The following is a 23,633-nucleotide window of genomic DNA, read 5'->3' as shown; positions in this document are numbered from 1 at the left end:
TTGCCATAACCTCATTAGTACTGGTTCGTGGTACGAACCGGCACTAAATGGTGATGGTGGGGCCATAGACTGACCGCAGGCTGACACAACCTCTTTAGTACCGGTTCGTGGCATGAACCGGTACTAAAGGTTCACCACGAACCGGTGCTATTGATCGCCGCCACGAACTGGCACTAGTGTACACATTAGTGCTGGCTGAAATTCCAACCGGCACTATTGTGCTTCACATTTGACCATTTTTCTACTAGTGTCACATGGACGCCACCTCCATCCCATACACCATTTCCAGCTAGAAATGGTAACAAATCAAGCACCTCATTTAAACCTAGCCTTAATATCAATAATGGAATAACATGATGCAACATATCGATATTTGTCCCCACAACTCAGTGCAATGGAAGTGCGACTGGCACCGACCCATGCGTTGCCACAGGAAAACGTTTTAGAGGTGACACCATTCCAAGAGAGATAAAGCTCAAATGGATTTGAATATGTCGCTTATGTTTGTTAGCGAAAACATTTTGATTACAGTTTTAGTATACAAATATTTGCTTACGAAGTAAAATTGAAATAAATAAAAAGAGGCCTGCATTTCTAGATGATGAATGAAAAAGATTGTAAACATATGTGTTTTCAGTCATGTATGCAAGATAGAAATAAAGCATGAATAAACAAACTTCGGCTAAAACATTACAACTACAAGGACACACAACACGACAATTTTCCAAATACAATGTGCCATAATGTCTTATTTTGTTTATTTGCCACTATTTCTTCATTCTTAAAACCAATCATCTCATGAATCATACAGGCCTCGACACTTAAAGAGGTACTTTACAGCTTTTATGCTTGAGCAAACCTCGACATTGATGTGGCAATTATACCTTCTTAGTAGGTAAGGATTGTATGGAACAACCCACCTATTGTCTAATTCTTCACCTCGTACCTTTGCACGACGTCCATCATCTCTCCTCCTGTATATGGGATATGAGTCCTTTCCCTGAAGAGTTGACGCATTAAATGGCCGTGGATAGTAGTTCTTGCAACTACCATTTTGCATGCACACATTTTTGGGGTTTAGGACTCCACGAGGGCCATGCATCATATGCTTGACGATCATCTTGTACAACTCAGGGTACTTGAATTTGTCTGGCAATTCAGCAGATATGATACAATCATATTGCTCTGGGCATGTTAGCTTGTACCTCCCCTCCATGATTAGGAGGAAATGAGCATGTGGTAGACCCCTTTTCTGGAACTCGACAACATATGCATATGCTGCTACCTTGCCGAGCATGTGCTTTTTGAAAAGTTGTATCTTGAGGTCTTCCAACTTTGCTCTAAATACTCGTACAACAAGATCAGGGCGATCCTGTGGGGTTTGTCCAGGCTCCAACGCACCAATTATCTCATCCCAATTCGGGTTGCAAGTCATGGTTAAAAAGATATCTGGTTTCCCATACTTCTGCACCAAGGCCATGGCATCAAGGTATCTTCGTCTCCTATCTCTTCTTCCCCCAATAAATGATGTAGGAAGTACAATCCATTTGCCCACAGCATCCGCACGGTTTTCCCCAGCTTGAAGGCTATCAACAACACCTTGGTATAGATCAGAGCGTATTTGTTTCTGGTGATTTCTTATATAGTCTAACCTAGAGGTTTCAACCTTGATGTACATGTCGACCACATATTGTTGGAACAGTCGTTTACCGTATAGCATGGTGTTAAATACACCACGACGTATTTGAAACTTGTAACAATAGTAGTCTCTGACCGAGACACATAATCGACTACTTGTACATGTACCTACGGAAATGGGAGGTAACAGAAAGAACTGATTAAGAAAATAAGTACACTGGGGATAATAAAAAAATGAATAAATGCTAATTTCATTATATGTACCTGGTTTCTTTCGACCACTGCGGCGGGATTGAAGTATCTCATTCAAGCTGACACCGTTCTTTGGGATCTCAGGATGCCAACCAATATCCCCTCTTGGGAAGAACAAAGGGTAAGACAATGGATCATAGCATCCATAATATGGTTGGATGCTATATCTCTTGTTGTCATTACCAAACAGGACAATGCTACGGTCAAAATGATTACAGAGTTCATTACCCTCAACCCAAATAGCTGCAACCTCTGATGATATAGGCAAGTTATATCTCCGTTGGTCCAACCTCATGTCGGTGTTCAGTTCAATACGATATTCCTCAAGGTCATCGACTCCACCTAGATTCCTGAATGTTTCAGAATAAGGATTATCCTTAAGGATGTCGACAAGCCTTCGAATGACATCTCGGTCTAGGTTCGGGGAGCGCCGAAACCTATGTTGTAGACTGGGGTCATCATCGTAGAAGTATAACTCTAGATGCTTAGGTCCATCTTGTGTTGGACCAAATGAGAAGATGTTGTGGTAAATCTGACCATGGGCTCGGAATGTATAGACTCCTGACCTCATGTTTGTGTATCTATTGTCAAGACTGACTCCAAGAGTGGTGAATGAAAAGTGGCCATTGAAGTAGCGAATGTTATCCCTAAAATGTACAGCATCACTATCTGAACTTGTGTACAACATCTGAAGTTCCAAGGGTGGTTCTGACTGTGCTAACTTAATTTTTCCAGACTGGCAACAAAATCCATTTGTCTCATACTGGAACCTCTTTGCGCCGCAATGCTTGCAATCAGGCTTTGGCACCAGCGTGTGAGTACTTTCTGGTATATTCTAGTAAACACAGTCATATGGGTCAGGAACAATGTTGTCTGTTGTAAAAGCATCTACCATGTCATCGCAATCTTCAGTGTTCCCTGTATACACATGAGATGAATTGTGTTATATATAGGTATTGAATTTTCTGTGCTATACATACGTAGGGAAATAAGACATCCATGGAATTTTTAATACCTCTCCCAGCAAATGCGAAGTACTCATCATCTTCTTCTTCGGTCATATGAGAATAATCATCATCCACATTAAAGCTTTCCGTTGGGGAACCTGGGCATATGGAGTCATCAGGGGCCAATGATGAACTGTCCACTGATGTAGATGTTGGACATTGCACCGATGTGAGTTCCTTGCACTGGACAGTATTAGCGTCACCTAAATGTAATTTGAGGAATGAAGTTACTACATAGTTTGAGTAGTGTGTGTTATAGTAGTAGAGAAAAGGAAGGCATCAGCATCACAATCATACCTTTGCTAGTGAAAACTATGTGATCATCTTCCATTCCTTCAGGTATGCTTTCTAGATTACCTGCTATTTCAATGACTGTAAAAATGCATGCTCAACTTTGACAAAATTGGCAAATAAAGGAATGTGTATGTGAGAATTACCTTGAATTGTAGAAAAAGTTTGAGTCAGTGTACTTGGGTAACTAAAGGCATAAGAGCTTGATGATGCATGTCCCAACAATGAACCTGTAGGGCAATTTGATACAATGGAATCCATGCATGGGGTATCTCGTCTAGATGCATAACTTGCATTACGTTGAGCTAGAAGTGCCCGCCGCTCTTCCGGTGGCAGGCTTTGCCGACGCGCTCGTTGGCGTGCATTTCTTTCTTGCCTCTCCTCTAGTGTCAAACTTTGCCTACGTGCTCGCTGGCTTGCATTTCTCTCATCAAGTGTCATACGCTGTCGTTTCTCTCTTCTTCGTGCATTAATCTCTTCCTTCTCCTTAGGTGTCAAATTTTGCCGACGTGCTCTAACACGTTCTCGCCTTGCTTGGATTTGCTCTGGTGTACGGCTAGCATATCTTATTGCTTCACGTGCACGCTTTCGCCCTACAGAATTTACACGAGAAATTAATTAAGTGGGTAAACGGAATTATATAAGCAAACACTTCCGCCCTATAGATTTACCTTTTGAGCTTTCTCCTCGCTCCAATCCGTCGATTGATGTGAGCATACCAGTATAAGTAGGAAAAATCACCGTCGCTGATTGGTTTGTCACTTCATCATCTGAAGATGAGTAACTTAAATTTGTCGCATCCGTTGGTTCACGTATAAATAAACCTGTTCGAGGACATGGCATGCCATTGGAGCAAGTTCTGTTGGGCTTGCTACTGCTGTCGACCACTGTGTTATTACAAGTTGGACCGTAAATGATTAGGTATAAATAAGAAATATACAAGCAGATTGTTTTGCCAAACAGTAAGGTACAGGAACCAACCTTTTTGTTTTCCTTTAGCACTTTGTTGGCACGAGAGCTGTAACATTTGGGGTGTAATAGCTGCTGGTTTTCCCCCAAAAAACAGAAGTGGAGGTTAGAAAAAATTGAATCAAAGCTAGTAGGAACACTATATGCAATCTAATAAGACAACTATTCTTTGCCAGAAGTCAAAAGAAACATTCCTTAACCGAAGGGCAGTTCATCATCATTAGATACGAAATTGCAGACTGGATGAGTTTGATAATCATTAGGTAAGCAACATGAATAAAAACAAATGTTATGCACAGGTGTGGCAGCCAAAAAATACAAGCCAAAGCATAATAGAATACAACAGTAAACCAATGAATTCCAGTGATCAAGTATGAAACTTTCACTGAATATTCGACCTAACTCGGCCATTTGGTCCTGACCTTTTAATTTTCAGCTTCACACCCAAATCCAAGTGTTTATCCAGGAACTTCTAGGCTTATCAAATTTCTTCTGGACCTGCCATGTAAATAATCATTTTTTTCAAAAATTTCAGTGATTTTATACGATTGGAGCTGAACTGAGTATCTATATGCATACATATGATTGACTAAGTCATGTGATTTTATACGAAGGGAAATATAACAAACCTAGCAACAGCAGTTTCTCTCTGACCAACTCCTATAAAATAAGCTGATCCACCTAGAACTAAGATGCAGATCTTTTAATTCTTTTAATAGGAAACAAACCAACTTGGAGGTCAAAGCCCCAATGATCAGTATGCATAAAAACTTAAAATAACAAATAAAAAACGTGTTATACAACCATACAGTGATCTGCAAATTCTTGTTTTGATGTTAACTTCACAAATAAAAGAGGCATCATCATCTAATAGTAGTATGTGCAGATACTCATCTATTGCAATCATTACTAAATCTTGGTATTGCATAACACAACATACCTTGGTCCTTGGCGAAGCAAATCAGAAGGCGATGGGCAGTAAATCAACCTCCTCACAATCTGCCGATTTGAAGATATGAGAGCTTGACCACTGTGTTGCTTCTTGGGATGTAGTTCGAGCAGTGTGAGTCTCATCTGTCTGCTCACTTGTATTTATATTGGGCTGAAAGGGTGGTTTCTAGACAGTTCGACCAGGCGCGCGCATTTGGGTGACGAAAATTTGAATTTGGGAGGCGGCAGGGTGGGAACGATGAGGTCTCGGAAAGAGAGGCGGTAGCCGACCATAGCACCAGAACAGGCAGTGGAGTGCGTCGGCGGGGAGGAGAAGTGGCATTAGGTGGTGGCGCCGCCGCCGCCGAGGATGAGCAGCCTGTAGCCGGTGACGTATTTGTGGAGGCCAGAGTTAGAGAAGGGGGAGAGCGGAGAAGACGGCGATGAGGAGAGGGGGCGGGGGGTGGGCGAGCGGGCTTCTGCAGCAGGGGGGGAGGAGCTAGAAGAAGCCTCGGGGCACGGACGGCGCCGCCGGCGTACTTGCGGAGTTCAGCATCGGGGAAGAGGCGGAGGGGATGGGGAAGAGGAGGAAGAGGTGGTGGTGATGCTGGGTGGGGGCCTTGACCTGGCAATGGAGTCAGGAGATGCGCCGGCGAAGGGACGGCGCCGCCGGCGTGCCTGCCGAGGCCGGCGTGGGAGGATACAGAGGAGGGGGCGGAGGCGATGGCAAGGAGGAGGGGGGAGTGGTGGTGCTGCTGTGCGTCGGCACTTCTCTGGAAGAGAAGGAGGCGGGAGAGGCGCCTGAGGAGGGACGGCGCCGCCTGTGTGGAAGGGGGCGGGGGGCGGGGGCGGGGGGGGGGGGGTTGTGGTGACCGGTGGAGTTGAGGGAGGCATGAGAGGCTCCGAGGCGGATGGCACCGGCGGCGGCCACCACGCCATATCGGCTCCAACGCTGCCGGTGCTACTGGTTGGATGAGGTTGGGGGAGAGCCGGAGGGATAGGCTCGAAGAGAGAGACAAGGGCATATTTGCAAATATGTAACGGAATAGTGGGTGTCTTTGTAACATTGCCATAGGTTGCTTCCTGGACGTTGGATATGAATCGAACATTGTGAATCAAAGTTGGCAGGCACACCATCATCACCAATTGTGGTTTTTATAAGAGTAGAGATTCCTTGGGGGTTAGTTTTTTGAGGGAGAGCTCTTTGGTGACACCGTTCACTAGAATGAGCCTCCTTGAGGGCACGTTCGTTCACGCCAGGGGCCTCCTATAGGCAACATCATCTCCCTATTAAGGTAAACAAAGACCAGAGTATTGTTATTTAAACTTTTCTCTCTCTATGTTCCCAGGCATACATCTCGTTTGCATAGTGCATGTTCGCTAGTTACTAAAGTTTAAGGCATGTTTTGGTTGGTGACTAACTTTGTCACATTATTTCTGCCACACTTGCCTTACTTGAGGTGCTTAAATTCTTAGCCACACTTTGAATTATCTTAGAAAATCTTGCCACATTTTTGTGTGTATATGATATGTAGGCTTATTGCTCACAACAAGATTCTTGCCACACCTGGTGTGTCTAGAATCAAACACCCACTTAATTTGATCAAACTTGCTTAATTTGAGATGTGGCAAAGTGTGGCTTTTTTTGCACGAATTGGCAAGGTTTGGCTTGAAACTTTTTTTTAGAACAGGCATGGCTAGGAACAACAATTTCTATATTACACACATTGCATCAAATTGCCCCTGTTTCGCACATATCTGAGGGACGACCGACATAAATGGGCCGTCTCACTAGGCCAGCCAGGTCGCCACCTTTCCCACCGATTTTTATGAAGGTTCTCTTCAGCTATTTTTTCACTCCTTTCCTGTTATTTTTACTTGTTTTTCTGGTTTTCTTTTGGTTTTCTAGTTTTCATTTTTATTTTATTTTCATTTTTTAACATTCAATGTTTCTCTTTTTGTTTTTTTAATATTCTAAATTTTCTCATGTTTTTCAAGAAATGTTCACATTTCAAAAGATGTTTAGAAATTTAATTTTTGTTTGCTTTTTATAAATGATCAGAATTTAAAAAAATGTGTTAGAATTTGAAAACAAAATGTTTGTGGGTTCACAATATTCAGGGGTTCTGTAAATTTCAATTTTTCAAAGAATTTTCAGAGTTTTATAATTGTTTGCACTTAAAGAAACATAACTTTAAAAAATCACTTTTTGTTAAACACGTTTGGGTTTTTTATAAAATTCTTTATTTTTTCGTATTTGTCAAAAATAAATGAAGAAAACTAAACAAACGGTCGCTACAGTGGGCCGAACCAAGCCGGTACAGTCTTGCTTTTCTGTCTCTGTTCATAAAGAAAGAGAGAAAAACTCTATCCCAAACACGGCCGAACCAAATAAAACAGAATGTTCTTGGGCTGTTTAGCGAGGAAACAGAAAGACTAAAATGGGACACGTGATCGCTTGCCCGCTAGTACTACTACCTTTGTCCTTGGACACGTGATTAACCACAGCCCAAGTACAAACGTATCCCACGACAATACACACACGTTCAAGGCAGGACACATAGGCACTGAGCACAGTAACATCACCCCTAACACCACCCTGAAGCTGCCTATGACAAACCATGAGTTTCAAGGCGGCGCCTCCAAAAAAGTTTCCCTGGAGCAACACGATGAACGATAAGAGCCGCGACGACGTCTTCAAGAAGGTAACGCGCTACGCCGCCGTTAGTCCGTCCGAAAATAGAACAGGTTTTCACCCCAGCAAACATTCACCGCCACCGAACGCCACACCCCTGCCACCATGTCACCCACACGGCCATGGTCACCGAGCAGCACCAGCCACAGGCTCTGCCCACGAGCACTACGCTAACACCACCAGGGCCGCCGCCCCGGCATCCAAGACCTTGACACCACCTCACCCGGGACCCGACGATACCCCAGCCAAAGGGACGAGTGGAAAGGCCTCTCCTTTCACACCCCGGACCCAAAGGGCCGGCTAAAATTGGCCTTCATCACCCCGTCTTGCTGCACCGGGCGCGGGACGAGCTCGGTCCAAACGCCGGGCGCGAGACGAGCTCGGTCCTGCTGCCGGACGCGCGACGAGCTCGGTCCTGCTGTCGGGCGCGTGATGAGCTCGGTCCTACTGCAGGGCGCGAGACGGGCTCCTTCCCGCAGCCACGGGCGCGAGACAAGCAATGGACCGCAGCTGGGAGCGGTCCAGCCCTACGACGAGGGTAGAGCCTGGACGACGCGGGAGGGAAGGTCGATACAGGCCGCTCATCGATGACCAACGCTGGATGATACCAGCCGCCGTCGTGAAACGATCCAGACCACCACCATGAGCTACGACCACGCCGTGACAGCCACATCCACGCCGAGACCTTGAGGAGCAGCCCCGAGCCACCTTGCAGCAGTTGTGACACACCGTCGAAGACAGCCCGCCCCCCCGACCATGGATGGCCAGCACCCCTCCACTCCGAAAGGAGCAGCCTGACCGCCGGCTGCCGCCGCCACCACCCGGATCTGGCCAAGAGCACCCAGATCCACATGTTCTGGTTTATTGGTCCCCTTTGTAATTTGTGTTAAATTTTGACAAAAGAATTAACTAACAAAAATATAAATGCATGTCAACAAAAATTATATCGTTGGATTCGTATTTGAACATATTTTCAATGGTATAATTTTTTATGACATGCTTGGACATTTTGTTAGTTAAAAATTATGGTTAAAATTTGGCATGAAATACAATTGGGACCTATAAATAGGTAGTACTAAGTACTAACTAGGAAAGCATCTTCCTTTTCTCAAAAAAAAAAGAAAAAAAGAAAAAGAAAAGTTGCTCCCCGGAAACCTAGGATTAAGGGAGGCGACGCTGCTGATTTTTTGTGTCACGAAGAATGATCCTTACCTACTTGTATAAATATGAACTCTCGCCCAAACCCCGGAGGCCCGGACATAACACACACGCGGCTAGCCGCCAGAAAGATCCTCCCTCCGTAGGCGGCGGCGGCGGCGCCCCATCTGGAGACGGCAAAACGTCAGATCATGACCTGATCTCGCGATCGGATACGTGGAATCCTCTATACTGCGAGGCAGAGTGACAGAAATCGGCATCGATCGTCCAACTTGCTGCCCCGCCCATGTAACTCCTCCTTGCCTCACTACATGTGTCTGTTCTTCGCGAGATTTCGATGTTGCTGCTGCCTTTTGGTCTTCTTCTTCCTTCAGTTTACAGTGCTGACAGTTCAGGATAGAACTCGAAAAATCCAGGTTCAGAAACACGCACTAGGCTCTCCAGCTCTCTGCTGTTTTTATTTTTAGGAGTGATGCGCTTCATTGCTTGCCTGTTGTTTCTGTTGTACAATTGCTTCAGCTCAACTTTCCGGGTTTTTTTTCCTACACATGTGCCAAAATTAAACGACGTGTTCTCTAATGTCCATAGTCTTACATATACTCTGTTCTTAATAACACTGAAAGTTAATTAAGGTGTACTCTTTCTTCCTTCAGTTTCGGTGTAGGAGTTACCCGTTCACCCGTACGTTCATCATGAAGCAACCGCTTTTGGACCAGGCAACTTCTTCCTCATCTGAGGCAACCGGCACTAAATCACTTTTCACAGATGCTGGATGGTTCAGCATCATCACTTTTTATTGGATGGGGCCCTTACTTGATCTTGGCAGAAAGAAACCGCTAGATCTCGACGATGTGCCATTCTTGGATGACAGTGACAGTGTCCATGGGGTCCTCCCTAATTTCAAGGCAAAGATTGTGTCAAACTCTGCGACGGGGCAGTTCACCGGCGTTACGGCGGTCAAGCTGGCCAAGGCTATTGTGCTTACAACATGGAAACCTATCCTCGTCACTGCCGTCTACGCCCTACTTAGCAGTGTTGCTTCATATGTCGGTCCCTACCTGATCGAGTACTTTGTCGACTATCTAAACAAAAGTTCAAGATCCACCAAAGAGGGCTACGTTCTAGTGTTGACGTTTGTTGCCGCGCAGCTGATCGAAGGCCTCTCGACGAGGCATTTGCAGTTTAGATCAAAACAAGTAGGGGTGCGTGCACGTTCGTCGCTTGTCGCTGCTATCTACCAGAAAGGCCTTGCCCTCTCCAGTCAGTCCAGGCAAAGCAACTCGAGCGGAGAGATGATCAATGTCGTGAGCCTCGATGCCGAGTGTGTAGGAGATTTCAGTCGATCCATGCACGATCTTTGGCGGCTTCCTGTGCAAATTGTTCTAGCCATGCTCATCTTATACTCGACACTTGGTTTTTGCCCTGCATTTGCTGCCCTTCTTGCCACTGCTTTGACAATTGGGGGTAATAAGCCTTTAGGGAGAATGGAGCAAAATTATCAAGAGAGAATGATGAGCGCCAAGGACGTGAGAATGAGGGCTATGTCTGAGATCTTACAGAGCATGCGCATTCTCAAGCTTCAAGGATGGGAAATGATCTTCTTGTCCAAGATCATAGAGTTGAGGAAGGTAGAGATGAATTGGCTAAAGAAGAACGTATACACCTCGGCGATGCTCCTATCCATCTTCTTTTCTGCTCCTGCTTTTGTTGCTATGGTCACTTTCGGTGTTTGCGTGCTTATGGGCATTCCATTAGAAACAGGTAAAGTGCTATGTGCCCTGGCAACATTTAGACAGCTGCAAACACCTATCCATGGTCTACCAGACGCATACTCTATGATCATTCAGACAAAAGTATCGCTTGACAGGATATGCTCATTTCTCTGTCTTGAGGAACTCCCTAGTGATGTTGTAACTAAGCTTCCTAGGGGTACCACCGATGTGTCGATTGAGGTGACGAACGGTCATTTCTCTTGGAATACATCTTCTCAAGTGCCTACTCTCCAAGACGTGAACTTCCGTATACGACAGGGAATGAGGGTTGCTGTCTGTGGAACAGTTGGATCTGGCAAATCAAGTTTATTGTCTTGCATACTCGGTGAGATACCAAAATTATCAGGAGAGGTTAGAACTTGTGGCAGGATCTCCTATGTTAGCCAAACACCTTGGATACAGAGTGGGAAAATTGAAGATAATATACTTTTCGGCACAGAAATGAATAGGGAGAGGTATGAAAAGGTCCTTGAAGCATGCTCACTTATCAAGGACCTGGATATATTACCATTCGGTGACCAGACGATTATAGGAGAGAGAGGCATTAACCTCAGTGGTGGACAAAAACAGAGGATACAAATAGCCCGTGCTTTGTACCATGATGCTGATATCTATCTATTTGATGATCCGTTTAGTGCAGTTGATGCTCATACTGGATTGCACTTGTTCAAGGTATGTCTTGATGTTTTGCATTTCATTGTTCTTTATGTACTGAATGCTAAAACTAATATCTTATCTGGCGACAGATCTTATACACATTAATTTTGATTATATAAATTTATACTATATTCCCATGTGCTGCAGTGTTCGCCTTCCAGTTTTCGCACAATATCTGAGTCTAGTACTGATACGCATTTAAAGTTTTCCCTTACGAAGTGTCTGTCTATATATCTGAGTACAAGTACTGGCATGCCTTTAATGGGGGCATTCGGTGTAAAACATTGCTTACATGACAAATATTACCGAAACTAACTTGGAAGAATGAGTATTCTTTCGAAAATATTTTTTACCGAGGGTAGTAACTTATTTCAAAATACTTATGCCTGAGAGTGGTAATTAGTCTCTCGCTTCTGTGTCCATCCTATAGCAAATGTGCTTCATATTGCATTTGTAGAAAAATTTGTTTCATAGCTCTTTTAGTCAAGTTAAACAACTCCTTGGATTTTGTGATTGATCCAGTTAGCCAAGCAATTTTGAGTTTATATATCCTTGAGAGAGATTCTAGGGTGCTAGTCAGTGAATTTATTGACCATAATTTGTATTTTGCAGGAGTGCTTGCTTGGATTTTTAGCTTCAAAAACAGTTGTGTATGTTACACATCATGTCGAATTTTTACCTTCAGCCGACGTTATCATGGTATGCTGGAAACTAATGTCTAATGTCTTCTCTATGCTATGTGCAAAAAATCCTTTTCAAGTCCTTTTGTCATATTTCAGGTATTGAAAGATGGCAAAATAATACAAGCAGGGGATTACACTGAAATTCTTAATTCTGGAAAAGAATTCACTGAATTAATTGTGTCCCACAAGGATGCATTATCTACTATGGACATGTTGGAGCTCCCAAGTAGCAATTATGAAAGTAGTTGCCATCTTCATGGCAATGGAAGCGCCCTGCCCATAGCAGATGAGCAAACACATGATAACAATCAAGAAGTACTTGTTCAAAATGGTCAACTTGTACAAGAAGAAGAGAGGGAGAAAGGCCGGGTTGGGTTTATTGTCTACTGGAGATATATTACAATGGCACACAAAGGAGCATTTGTGCCACTTATTTTGCTAGCTCAGATCATTTTTCAATCTCTTCAAATTGGAAGCAATTTATGGATGGCTTGGGCAGCTCCGGTATCTAAAGATGTGAATCCTCCAGTCAATAGCTCGACGATGATAAATGTATATGTTGCATTAGCTCTTGTTACCTCATTGTGCGTCTTCATACGATCCTATCTTCTAGTCATGGCTGGATGTAGGACTGCAACCATGCTATTTGACAAGATGCACGAATGCATATTCCGAGCACCGATGTGTTTCTTTGATTCCACTCCTAGCGGCCGTATCTTGAATAGAGTAAGTAATTGCCTTAAGAAAGTTATTTACAATGATAAATTGAAGTCACATGTCATTGGAGTGCTGTTAAACTTTTTATTCTAGTATTAACGCTGAAATTCGAAACAAATTGCAGGCCTCCACCGATCAGAGCGCAGTGGATACTCAAATATATGATCTGATGGGCTACCTTCTATTTCCTGCCATCGAAATTCTTGGAACAATTATTCTAATGTCACGGGTTGCATGGCCAGTATTTGTAATTTTTGTCCCTGTTATTATTGCATCTCTATCATATCAGGTAATGTTTCTCATATAGTTTTGTTCGATGTGACTTTTTTGTTGGCATCCATTTTGAAAACATAGGAAAAGTACAAATAGATTAATTCATAGCTAGTAAATTCTGCATGGGAGTTCCACACCTTGAACAACAACAACAAAGCCTTTAGTCCCAAACAACTTCGGGTAGGCTAGAGCTGAAACCCATAAGATCTCGCAACCAACTCATGGTTCTGGCACATGGATATGCTAACTTCCACGCACCCCTGTTCATGGCTAGTTCTTTGATGAAAATATAGAATATCAACAAATTTAGTTTGTAGAGTACATGAGGTAATCATATATTTTGGCAATTATTTTCTATGCCAATGTTCATACAGATAGACTTATTGGTTGGAGTAGTGTTGTGAAAAATCTGTTCAAATATCACTCTATATATAATTTGAAGTGCTACTAATTCTAGAAGCTGTGTTTCTGTTTCCTCAATGAGGTGTCCCGAGATTTTCATGGTTTCTCATATAGGTCACTGAGTATAACTACATTGACTCAAAAACTTGTGTAAGTGACTCAGAGCAGGTCCAGTACAATTTAAATTAGCAGTAGTAGAGGCCATGGCACTTTAACCTTATTGAAGCAACAAGTGACCTTATTGACAGGTGGCTACGCAAAAAGCTAATAATTTTATACTTGAAGAAAAAACCAATAATTTTGTTCAATGGACTTTGAATACCAAGTAAGGTTGGTTTGAACCTCTATATTAACTATTTTATACTCCCTCCCTCTCAAAATAAGTGTCGCAGATTTAGTACAAATTTGTACTAAATCTGCGACACTTATTTTGGGACGGAGGGAGTAAGATTTAAAGAACCTAAAAAAGGTGTCCTTTGCATGTTCAGAACCAAGTGTCACAACTGCAAATTTATACCAATGGTGAATTTTTGGTTAGGCAGATTAAGACAAATTTAGCCCATGACATTCTTTTAATGTATAATATGTAGCATATTATACCAGAAAATTATATTTCTGTCTATCTATGAAATTAATTGGTACTTCTTGTTTCTTCTTTTAATCATAATACCATCCCTTCTCTTCCAGCAATACTACATAAGTGCTGCTAGGGAGTTGCAGAGGTTAACTGGAGTTTACAGAGCTCCTGTGATGCAGCATTTCGCCGAATCAATAGCTGGCACAACTATAATTAGATGCTTTGATAAGAAAAGAGAGTTCATCAGTTGGACTGGCCAATTGATGGATAATTTATCTCGGGCAAGTTTATATAATGCTGCTGCGATGGAATGGCTGTGCTTTCGCTTGGACTTTCTTTCTTCTTTTATTTTTGGATTTGCCTTGATACTTCTGGTCACCTTGCCAACTGATCTAATTGACTCAAGTAAGTAAAGATGCTTTTTCCAATCAACTAAAATTAGAAAATAATGTATTAGCTCCCTGATTAGTATTAATTATTATCTCCTTACACTTCACAGAGACAGCTGGTCTTGCAGTCACTTATGGACTAAGTCTGAATATGCTGATAGGGTGGGCTATTATGGTCCTCTGTGCTTTGGAAAACAGAATGATATCTGTGGAAAGAATATTGCAATACATGACCATTCCTTCTGAACCGCCCCTTACGATATCAGAAAGTAGGCTGGATTGCCATTGGCCAACAAAGGGTGAAATTGAGCTTCGCAACCTCCATGTTCGTTTCTTCAACTTTAAATATTTCATTTTAATTTTGTGTTGCAAATCCATATTGATGAAACTTCTAAAGTTCTATTAGATAGTTTTAATGGCACATAGTATTTTTTTTTTGGGTCAGTTAGTAATAGCAGTGCTGAGTTTCTTCTAATATAACGTTGCAGTTATTAGTACCCTATAAGTGCTTGTATGGCATGCAGGTAAAATATGCGCCACATCTGCCTTTAGTTCTGAAAGGCGTGACGTGCACCTTCTCAGGAGGTATGAAGACTGGTATTGTTGGAAGAACAGGTGGTGGAAAGTCAACCTTGATTCAAACACTATTCCGCATTGTCGATCCGTGTGTCGGGCAAATATTGATAGACGGCGTCGACATCTCCACCATTGGACTGCATGACCTACGGACAAGACTGAGCATCATTCCACAAGACCCTGTTATGTTTGAGGGGACTCTGCGAAGCAACATCGACCCTCTCGATGAATACAATGATGAGCAAATCTGGGAGGTACTTATAGTTTCAAATTTACTCCATTCATTTGAAAAATTGATTTGACCCCATAACTTGCAAAAAATCAGCATCTGCATTGGATCTATGTTGTCTAGGCATTGGACTGCTGTCATCTTGGAGATGAAGTTCGGAAGAACGAGCTTAAGCTCGACTCTACAGGTTTGATAGTATTTATGAAGAAATTCCCAGTGGACATTGCTTTTCTTTATGATGGCGAACCAATAACTTGGCATTTTGAACTGAAATGCAGTGACAGAGAATGGCGAAAACTGGAGCGCGGGTCAGCGGCAGCTTGTTTGCTTGGGAAGGGTGATTCTAAAGAGGAGACGGATCTTAGTTTTGGACGAGGCAACTTCTTCAGTGGATCCAATAACCGACAGTTTGATCCAGAAAACCTTGAAACAGCAATTCGCCGAATGCACCGTGATCACGATAGCGCACCGTATCACATCGGTTCTTGATAGCGAGAGGGTTATTCTTCTGGACAACGGTTAGTCCTCTCCACTGCCTTGCACATTTTTAGCTGACAAATCCTATATTTTATGCTGTTCTCCTCTGTTGGTCTGTTTTAACTCCTGTTGTGCTGTCGTAAAACAGGTGAAATTGCAGAGCACGACTCACCGGCGAGGTTGCTAGAGGACAGTTCGTCCTTATTCTCCAAACTTGTGTCGGAATACACAATGGGATCAAAATTATAAGCAGAGGATGCAAAGTAGAGCAAGTCATGGTGCCGACATCGCCGGTGTTCGATTGGATCTCACGTTTCCGGCTTGAAATTAGACGGCTGCTCAGAACTCCACATATATTTCTCCAAATTGGTGCATGCAGTTCTTACAGTATAAAGATGTACTAGTAGTGACCATTAGTTTAAGCTTGGTCGGATCATATTAAGGTGGAGGTTGATACTTCATCCCTCTTAGCTCGAGATTCATACTTCACCGATTATAAGCTAGTGGGTTTCACCGGCTACCCACACCACATACTTGTCCGGCATGTAGTGGCAGATCGGCTCGCCGCGGGACCCGTTGAGCGTCGCGAAGTACTCGGCGTCCCAGCCGGAGGTGTCCTCGTGGCAGACGGCGATCGCCGTCGCGCCCAGCGAAGGGTCGTCCTGCCCGACCAGCTCCACGCGCACCGCCCGCACGTTGCCTGGCAGGTGGCAGTACAGCACGCAAGGTTTTGGTTACCGGTCGAAATTTCAAGATTTCCCATGGTTACCGCGTATTTCCGTGCCCCTCGGTAAATCGCCATACCGAACAAAAAATACCATTTTTCTGAAATTTTTGAATTTAAACACTCGATTTACAGTAAAGTACGTAGGATCTAAATAATGCCATGAGAGTTGGTTCTGGCATGTTAGTAGCAACCTAGTTCCTGTTTTGAGAGGTCTCTGGTTTGAATATTCGTTCATCCACTTATTTGAATTCAAAATTCAACTATAAAATTCGCTTGAAATATTCTCGGTATTTTTTGGTATTTCTCGGTAACCGTGGTAACCACATTTACCCGTCTCCCTCGGTAAAATTGCCTCATTCGGTAACCAAAACCTTGACAGCACGTCCGCCGGGTACGGCAGCGGGTGGCACGGCACGACCGCGCCGGCAATGCCGGCGACGCCGCCGTGTGCCACCTTGTACCTGTGCGGCTCCTCGCGCCCGTGCACGACCGTCCTGAGCGGCTCCGCCGACGCCGCTCCCAGAGCCGCGGCGGCGAACTCCATGGCCTCTTGCTCTGTGGTGGCACAGACGTGTGGTTTTTCCGGCTGGTCGCCGCCTCGTGCGTCGCTGCGGCCGCAGAACCGGAGCGTGCTGGCGACCTGCCGGGCCTGCTCCGAGCCCGGCGTTATGCTGTAGTAAGCCAGTATGTCTCCGAGATTGCCGTAGGCGAACGGCGGCGGCACGGGGTCTGTGCCGGTGACCGTGCTGGGGGTGCCTGTCCCCCTGACGTGGCCCAGCTTGGTGTCTGCGGGCAGCACGGCGCCGGCGAACAGGTTGCGCTTGAGAAAGAGGATCCCTTTGTCGGCCTTGAGGTGCTGTGGCCGGGGGTTGCACCACTGTGTCGGGAACACGCCGTCCGACGCTGCACTCACAACACGTACGCAATTCAAGATGGAAACTAATGATCGCTCCATGATACAAATTCTAACTTAAATTAATTGTTAAGGTGGAGGTAAAAAATGAGATTGCTTACGATGAAGAGGTGGGATTGTTGACGAAAGACCGCGCGGTGACCACGTGACATCATACGCGGCTGAACAAACCACAAAATGATCAGTAGTTTTCCCTTTTCTTCCTTTTTGAATTCAAATAATCAATAGTGTTGTACTCCCTCCGTCCCATAATATATGAGCTTTTGTCAAAAAAGCAGAGTAGCATTCATATAAATAGGACACAACATAAACCGGAATTTGAAGCCATCAATTTGCCCATAAACACCGCATGGTCTCTTATAGCCATGACATATGTGCTAGGACGCAAGGTATAGCCGTATGACTTATATTTCAAGGGACGTCATCCTTATCGACATGCATGTACGTAGGTGATGCGACAACAAAAATGGCAATCAACGGGACGAATCAAAAACAGGATTAAAACCATCAAAAAATTGCAACCCGACTAAAAACAATCAACTAGTGTGCAAAATAGCGACCCATAAATTTACATGAATGAGGATGACCATCGGTTTGCTCTGCTCCTGCAACGAACCCAAGGACGAACATGGCTATGAGAACCGTCATCATCGCAGTTTCTTTCGCAATGTTCTCTTCGTTTTCCATTTTCTATTCGGCAAGTGTATTTTTATACTAGCATTAGCATCGGGTTTGCATTTCTAAACCGACGCGAAGCCGGAAAAAGCGCGAATGTTGTGATTTCTGTTTCGCAACCGAACACACTATTGGTATGCTTGCCACGCCACCATCAACTCTACATGGATGGAATCCGTTGGCAGTTACGATGAAAATAATGCTAGATAGCAAATACCCCTTGTCTTTTATGATGGACCCACTTGTATCTTTGTACTCACAAAGTGTTGATATATTCCTCTCAACATCTCTAGATAACTCACTTTTGTACCGAACCTATAAATCAAATAAAATAAAGCTGGTGTGGCACTCGCGGAAGAACACTGACGCTCATGAGATGCGGGAGTCCATGGTGGTAAAAGGGGAGCCTACGAGCGGCCTCTGGTTTTGTACTTAGCTTCCCCTCCCCCTCCCTTAGTTTCCTTCTTCCTAATTACTCATCCTCCTCACTTAATCCCATTTTCCCTAGCAAGGGGTGAGGATGAGAACCAACAGAAGCAATGAATTCAGCGACGTTGGTGATCTTTGTTGAACTGACGTGGGATTGCAAGCAGGGGCTTTGAAAATTGGGAAATTGGGAAATACTAGTAATATGTATGGTAAATTTTTTACAATATAGTTGTCACCCTGTGATATCAAGAGTAATTCACAATGCTCTGCGTGGTATCTTAATAGTGTTGCGCCCTGCATGGTGAATTTTGTAATCAATGATTGTAATAACTATGTTAGTTATTAATATATGAGGTGTTTAAAAAAAAGAGTAATTCACATTGCTCTTTACCGTTAAACTCTGACCTCTCGGTAAACACACATCAATCACTCAATGCAACTCTTTGATATATTGTTCTGATTCATAGCGTCTAAATATTGGCTAACTCGCAGTGAAACATTGCAACAATGGTGGTAGCGAGTGGAGTTGGGTTGCATTGCAAAGTTGGACTCTAATCACGTATGCCAACATGATGGTGATAATGTCTCACAAAAGACGGTTTCGGTGTGCGGTGATCTCAACGGCCATGATGAGATTTGTCGATTCAAGGTTTGCAACTTCCTCCCACTAGCAGCACTAAAGAATAAAGATGGAGCTAACTAGCCATTGATGCGTTGGGCTAGTTCTTTGGCAGGACCGACCTAGTTGAATTTCTAGTGGTGTGTGTCGAGTCGGCTAGGTTCTCTGAACATGTTGCTATATTATTGGACATGTTGACAATTAATACAAGTACTTTTTTGACACCATGAAATTTTTAGCAGGTGCCCAAATCCTCAAAATACTCATATATTTATGAATTTTGCAATTAATCTGATCAAATGTAAATAAGTTTGATTTAGGACAAATTTAAAACTTTAAATATTTTGAACGGAGGAAGCAAAACGCGAGCACAAATATATGAGTATTTTCTCTGTAAAATAAAATTAATGTATTTTGCAGCCGCAAAAAAAATGTATTTTGAATGGAGGACCTAAACGAAGCACGACAAACAGTGCAATTCGTTGGTGGATATCCCTATGCATTTTTCTCTGTAAAAATAATGTATTTTCGGTCCTGCCGCCCGCAAGAAAGATGGCAGCCGGAATCTCCATGGTCACAGTGCACAGGAACTCTGCTTCGAGCCTTCGATCCCCGCCCCCTAGCAAGCTACCTAAAGAGAGCAGGAGCCGATCTTGAGCCCACACACTCCAACAAGGTAGTGCTGAACCAGGTCCTTGAAGCATATCGCCATGTCAGAAAAGCACAGTGTGTCATCTTCATCTCCTTCTACGAGCTCGAGAGCGATGCCATTGACTCCCTAAGGCGAGAGCTCCCCTGCCCTGTGTTCGCCCTTGGCCCTTGCATCCCCTTCATGTCACTCCAAGAACACAATGCCAACTCTTCACAAGAGCAAGGCTCCATGGCTTGGCTGGACGCGCAGCCGGTGAACTCAGTGTTGTATGTCTCACTTTGCAGCTACCTCTCGATGTCGTCCGCTCAGCTGGACGAGATCGCCATTTTCTTTTTGACCAAAAACAGTAGGAAAGGCTCCTACTGTGTAATTATATTAATAAACCAAGATCACTGTACAGGGAGAGTATTTACATGGTGGAATGGGGAGGCTTGACCACTTTGGGTCAAGCTAAAGGAGCAAATACAAAGTAACAGGGTCTAGTGTAAGGAGTTTACAATATTCAAAACAAGAGGCCTATGTGCCTCTTTGACCCTATGCTGAAGGAGTTCAAAATCTTTCTTGAATCTTTCAAGCCAGGACCGAAATGAGGGGTCTATCGATCTGATATTTTTATTGTTTCTCTCCTTGCAAATGCTCCACGCCGCCACAGTAAATTTTTCAAACAACATCGGCGTGGGGCGGTTGGTTATTTGATCCTCGATAGCTTGCACCGGAGCAGAGAATTGTTCCCAATTTATGTCCAGAGCTCGCCAGCATTGCTTACTGAATGAGCAGGTGAAGATCATGTGATCAACCGTTTCTTCAATGTTGAGTCCACAGAGAAGGTTGTTGTGGTCATCACCTATGTTGTAGTGGCGTCTTTTGAGCATATTCCGGGTGTTCAGCCTGTCATTGACTAATAGCCATGCAAAAACCTTCAGCTTCATTGTGCACTTGGATTTTCAGAGCCACACGAACACTTGATGGGATTGAACATCCCTGAAGAAGAAGCGGTAATAATCTGTGGATTTGAAGATGGTTTTGCCCCAAACATAATGCCAAACGTCCGAAGAGGCAGCCATGGGTTGGAAGGATGACACAATCGTCTGCATGTGCCTTATCTCATCGAGCGCTTGGGGAGAGAGCGCTAGGTGAAAGGCCGCTCCGAGTGACGTGATCCCCAAAAAATCTCGGACGGAGACATCTTCGTTGGTTGCATGCGAGAAAGCCCGGGGGTGTGACTCCTGAAGCAGTTGATCAGCCCATAGATCTTTCCAAAAGAGGGTTGTGGTGCCACAGACAATGTTGATGCGAGAGATCCCTCGAAAAGTAGGGGTCAGCTTGAGCATGTCACACCGCCAGAAGGACCCGACCGGATCCATAGCGTGTGGGTTTTTTTGGTTATAGTATGTGTCCCAAGTGAGTTGCACTCAAGGGATGTCCAGCTTATTATAAAATTTGTGTAAGAACTTCATGAGGAGGGATTCATTCTGGATCTTGAGGTTTATCACTCCGAGCCCCCCCCCCTTGTTTTTGGGCTTACATACCATGTCCCGGGCAGCAAGAGAGTTGCATTTCTCTCCCTGGTCTGTTTTCTTGACCCAGAGGCATCTTCTTCTAATTTTATCCAACATTTCAATGAGTTTTGGCGGGAACTTTAGCGTACACATAGCATAAATGAGCAAAGATGTGACTATAGTGTTGAGCAGTGTAAGTTTCCCAACCTAAGACATAAGCGAGAGCGTTGATGACAAGTTCCATTCAATAGTGCTGACAAGCGGCATGAAATCTTGAATCGTGGGCCGGGAAGTGCCGAGGGGCAGGCCAAGATATGTGAAGGGCATAGAACCTATTGAGCATCCAAAAATTGCTGCAATATTTGTGGCAAATTCTGAATCCAAGTTGATGGGGATGAGTGTGGACTTGTGAAAGTTGATCTTCAAGCCAATGGACTGAGCATAGTCAGAAAGTATGTTCTTAATGATTGCAGCTTGTCTGGGGCAAGCATGCATGAGTAGGATCGTGTCATCAGCGTAGGGCGATTGGGTAGTCCATATTCCCGTTGGAGGGGAAGGGCAAGTTAATTAGACCTCTCTTAAAGGCATCATTAATTACTGATTTAAGGAGATCTGCAGCCAGGATGAAGATGAGAGGGGAGAGCGGGTCACCCTGACGGACACCACGGCGGCAGTGAAATTGTCGGCCCAACACTCCATTGAGAAGAATAGAGGATTGTCCAGAGGAAAAACTCGTCCTTATTGTAAGTGCATCTAGTGCCCCTTAGTGATCTTGGTGTATTGAAGACTTATAGGTTAAGGGACTAATATGTTTGTGAGTGTACATAGGCTCTATAAGTCGATGAGGAGTTTGATATTTACAGTGGAAGTCGACCCCTAAAAATGAATGTCTTCGGCTGAAGACTTTGGTTCTCCTGAAGACTTTGAAAGTGAAGAAATTGGTGTGACCTTGAAGACTTGCATATTCATGCGAGGAATATGGAGCGTGAAGACTTTTGTTTTCGTAGTTTCATTTTCTCTTTCTTGAATCATAGGAAACACCGTACTGTTAAAGGGGGTTGATGTAATACTAAGGAAACTGATTCCCATGTGATGCTCATCTCAAAATCCTACACCTACCCAATCCTTCAAGTGAAGCCATTAGAAATCTCATATCAGTTCAGTCAATTTCTTCAGTGACAGAGACGAAGATCTTCTGGTCTTTGAGGAATTTGTTCTGACTGAGGAGTTAGGAATTCGCCAGTGTAGATTACCTACACAGTGAGGAACATGATAGCCCTGAGGATTTCAAACCTCAAAATATCCGACCGTTGTTGAGCTGCGCGCTAGCTGTCCCAAAAATATCTACCACCTAACGGTCATATCAGCCAAGGGCATTTACGTCTTATCATGTCAGGTTGCTCCCTAGGCTATAAATAGCCGCCCCCTACAACCACTAGCTGGTTGGCTGCTCCGAGAGAAACTGACACTTGTCATTTGAGAGCATCCCATCCTCCGAGGACTTTGAGCAAAAATCATCAAGTGAGGAAATACCCAAATCCCAAACCCAAACCTACAAAACCCAAAGTGATTGAGCATCACTGAAGATATTATTCCTGTGTAGAACCGACGCTTGTTACCTTTGAGGACTGTGTATCCTCCAAACGGTTAGGCATCATGGTCTGAGCATCCAAGAGGAATTGTGGATTGCCGAGTGACCAAGTCTGTGAAGGTTTGGAAGTCACCTATGAAGACTTACCACTACTGCTGGGCGAGATTTGCGTGATCTTAGCTCAAGGAGAATACGGTGAGGATTGTGTGTCCGGGACTGTGTGTCCTCGAGTTTAAATACTCAGCCACTCCAACCAGACATACAACTGTCACAGCAATTGTAATTGGTCGACCAAATCATTGTCTTCACCAAGCCTACTGGTTCTATTTCCTCAACCCTTTCATTTCCTCAATTATGTGTTGACCTGATCATTACTATTTGAAGACTTTGACTGAAGACTTTCTCTATTTCCTCAATCCTATTTCTTTAGTCAGTTTGTCTTCATCATGTTATCCTGTGTTTACGCTTTCTGTACTTTGTGTTTTGTCTTTCATTTCATCATGAAGACTATGTTGTTGCTCTCCTATGCTTATACCTGATGTCTACTACCCAACCTTCTTCTTGTAGATGTTGTTGGGCCTGCAAGTGCATAGGTTTGTAGGACAGTAGAAAATTTCCCTCAAGTGGATGACCTAAGGTTTATCGATCCGTAGGAGGCGTAGGATGAAGATGGTCTCTCCCAAGCAACCCTGCAACCAAATAGCAAAGAGTCTCTTGTGTCCCCAACACACCCAATACAATGGTAAATTGTATAGGTGCACTAGTTCGGCGAAGAGATGGTGATACAAGTGCAAAATAGATAGTAGATAAAGGTATTTGTAATCTGAAATTATAAA

At 43.9% G+C, this 23,633-nt stretch overlaps 3 protein-coding genes and 1 pseudogene across 3 annotated transcripts; 2 read left to right on the top strand and 2 right to left on the bottom strand.

The window, feature by feature from the left end:
* Positions 1-250: 250 nt before the first annotated feature.
* Positions 251-6,112, bottom strand: LOC123079669 (uncharacterized). Its single transcript, XM_044502472.1, has 9 exons — positions 5,608-6,112; positions 3,860-3,958; positions 3,335-3,781; positions 3,195-3,254; positions 2,906-3,100; positions 2,783-2,808; positions 1,903-2,725; positions 947-1,806; positions 251-289 (listed from the first exon to the last, which is right to left on the bottom strand). Exons 1-9 carry the CDS (start codon positions 6,110-6,112, stop codon positions 251-253), a joined length of 3,054 nt encoding a protein of 1,017 aa, XP_044358407.1.
* A 2,899-nt stretch (positions 6,113-9,011) lies between these two features.
* LOC123137793 (ABC transporter C family member 3) lies at positions 9,012-16,153 on the top strand. Its single transcript, XM_044557642.1, has 11 exons — positions 9,012-9,228; positions 9,594-11,384; positions 11,982-12,068; positions 12,149-12,778; positions 12,894-13,058; positions 14,132-14,426; positions 14,521-14,735; positions 14,935-15,240; positions 15,339-15,402; positions 15,494-15,733; positions 15,841-16,153. Exons 2-11 carry the CDS (start codon positions 9,633-9,635, stop codon positions 15,939-15,941), a joined length of 3,855 nt encoding a protein of 1,284 aa, XP_044413577.1. The 5' UTR covers positions 9,012-9,228; positions 9,594-9,632; the 3' UTR covers positions 15,942-16,153.
* Positions 16,154-16,634: 481 nt separating this feature from the next.
* LOC123137804 (BURP domain-containing protein 4-like) lies at positions 16,635-18,031 on the bottom strand. Its single transcript, XM_044557654.1, has 3 exons — positions 17,905-18,031; positions 17,434-17,493; positions 16,635-17,322 (listed from the first exon to the last, which is right to left on the bottom strand). Exons 1-3 carry the CDS (start codon positions 18,017-18,019, stop codon positions 16,676-16,678), a joined length of 822 nt encoding a protein of 273 aa, XP_044413589.1. The 5' UTR covers positions 18,020-18,031; the 3' UTR covers positions 16,635-16,675.
* A 1,544-nt stretch (positions 18,032-19,575) lies between these two features.
* Positions 19,576-23,633, top strand: part of LOC123079663 (UDP-glycosyltransferase 87A2-like) — a 37,918-nt pseudogene continuing 33,860 nt past the window's right edge.

Source organism: Triticum aestivum, chromosome 1B (assembly GCF_018294505.1).
Source record: "Triticum aestivum cultivar Chinese Spring chromosome 1B, IWGSC CS RefSeq v2.1, whole genome shotgun sequence".
NCBI classification, from domain to species: domain Eukaryota; kingdom Viridiplantae; phylum Streptophyta; class Magnoliopsida; order Poales; family Poaceae; genus Triticum; species Triticum aestivum.
The sequence above is the reverse complement of the archived record's forward strand: the minus strand, read 5'-3'. Positions and strand labels throughout refer to the sequence as shown.

Bases quoted from the DNA above. Each gene is read 5' to 3' on its own strand.
- LOC123137793 (XM_044557642.1), top strand. From the start codon at position 9,633: ATGAAGCAACCGCTTTTGGACCAGGCAACTTCTTCCTCATCTGAGGCA. The intron at 11,385-11,981 runs GTATGTCTTGAT...TGTATTTTGCAG, and splicing joins CTGGATTGCACTTGTTCAAG to GAGTGCTTGCTTGGATTTTT. The intron at 12,779-12,893 runs GTAAGTAATTGC...AACAAATTGCAG, and splicing joins GCGGCCGTATCTTGAATAGA to GCCTCCACCGATCAGAGCGC.
- LOC123079669 (XM_044502472.1), bottom strand. From the start codon at position 6,112: ATGCCCTTGTCTCTCTCTTCGAGCCTATCCCTCCGGCTCTCCCCCAAC. The intron at 3,782-3,859 runs GTAAATCTATAG...TAAATTCTGTAG, and splicing joins GCGAGGAGAAAGCTCAAAAG to GGCGAAAGCGTGCACGTGAA. The intron at 3,255-3,334 runs GTAATTCTCACA...TTGAAATAGCAG, and splicing joins AACTTTTTCTACAATTCAAG to GTAATCTAGAAAGCATACCT.
- LOC123137804 (XM_044557654.1), bottom strand. From the start codon at position 18,019: ATGGAAAACGAAGAGAACATTGCGAAAGAAACTGCGATGATGACGGTT. The intron at 17,494-17,904 runs GTAAATTTATGG...TGGTTTGTTCAG, and splicing joins CGATGGTCATCCTCATTCAT to CCGCGTATGATGTCACGTGG. The intron at 17,323-17,433 runs GTAAGCAATCTC...TTGTGAGTGCAG, and splicing joins AACAATCCCACCTCTTCATC to CGTCGGACGGCGTGTTCCCG.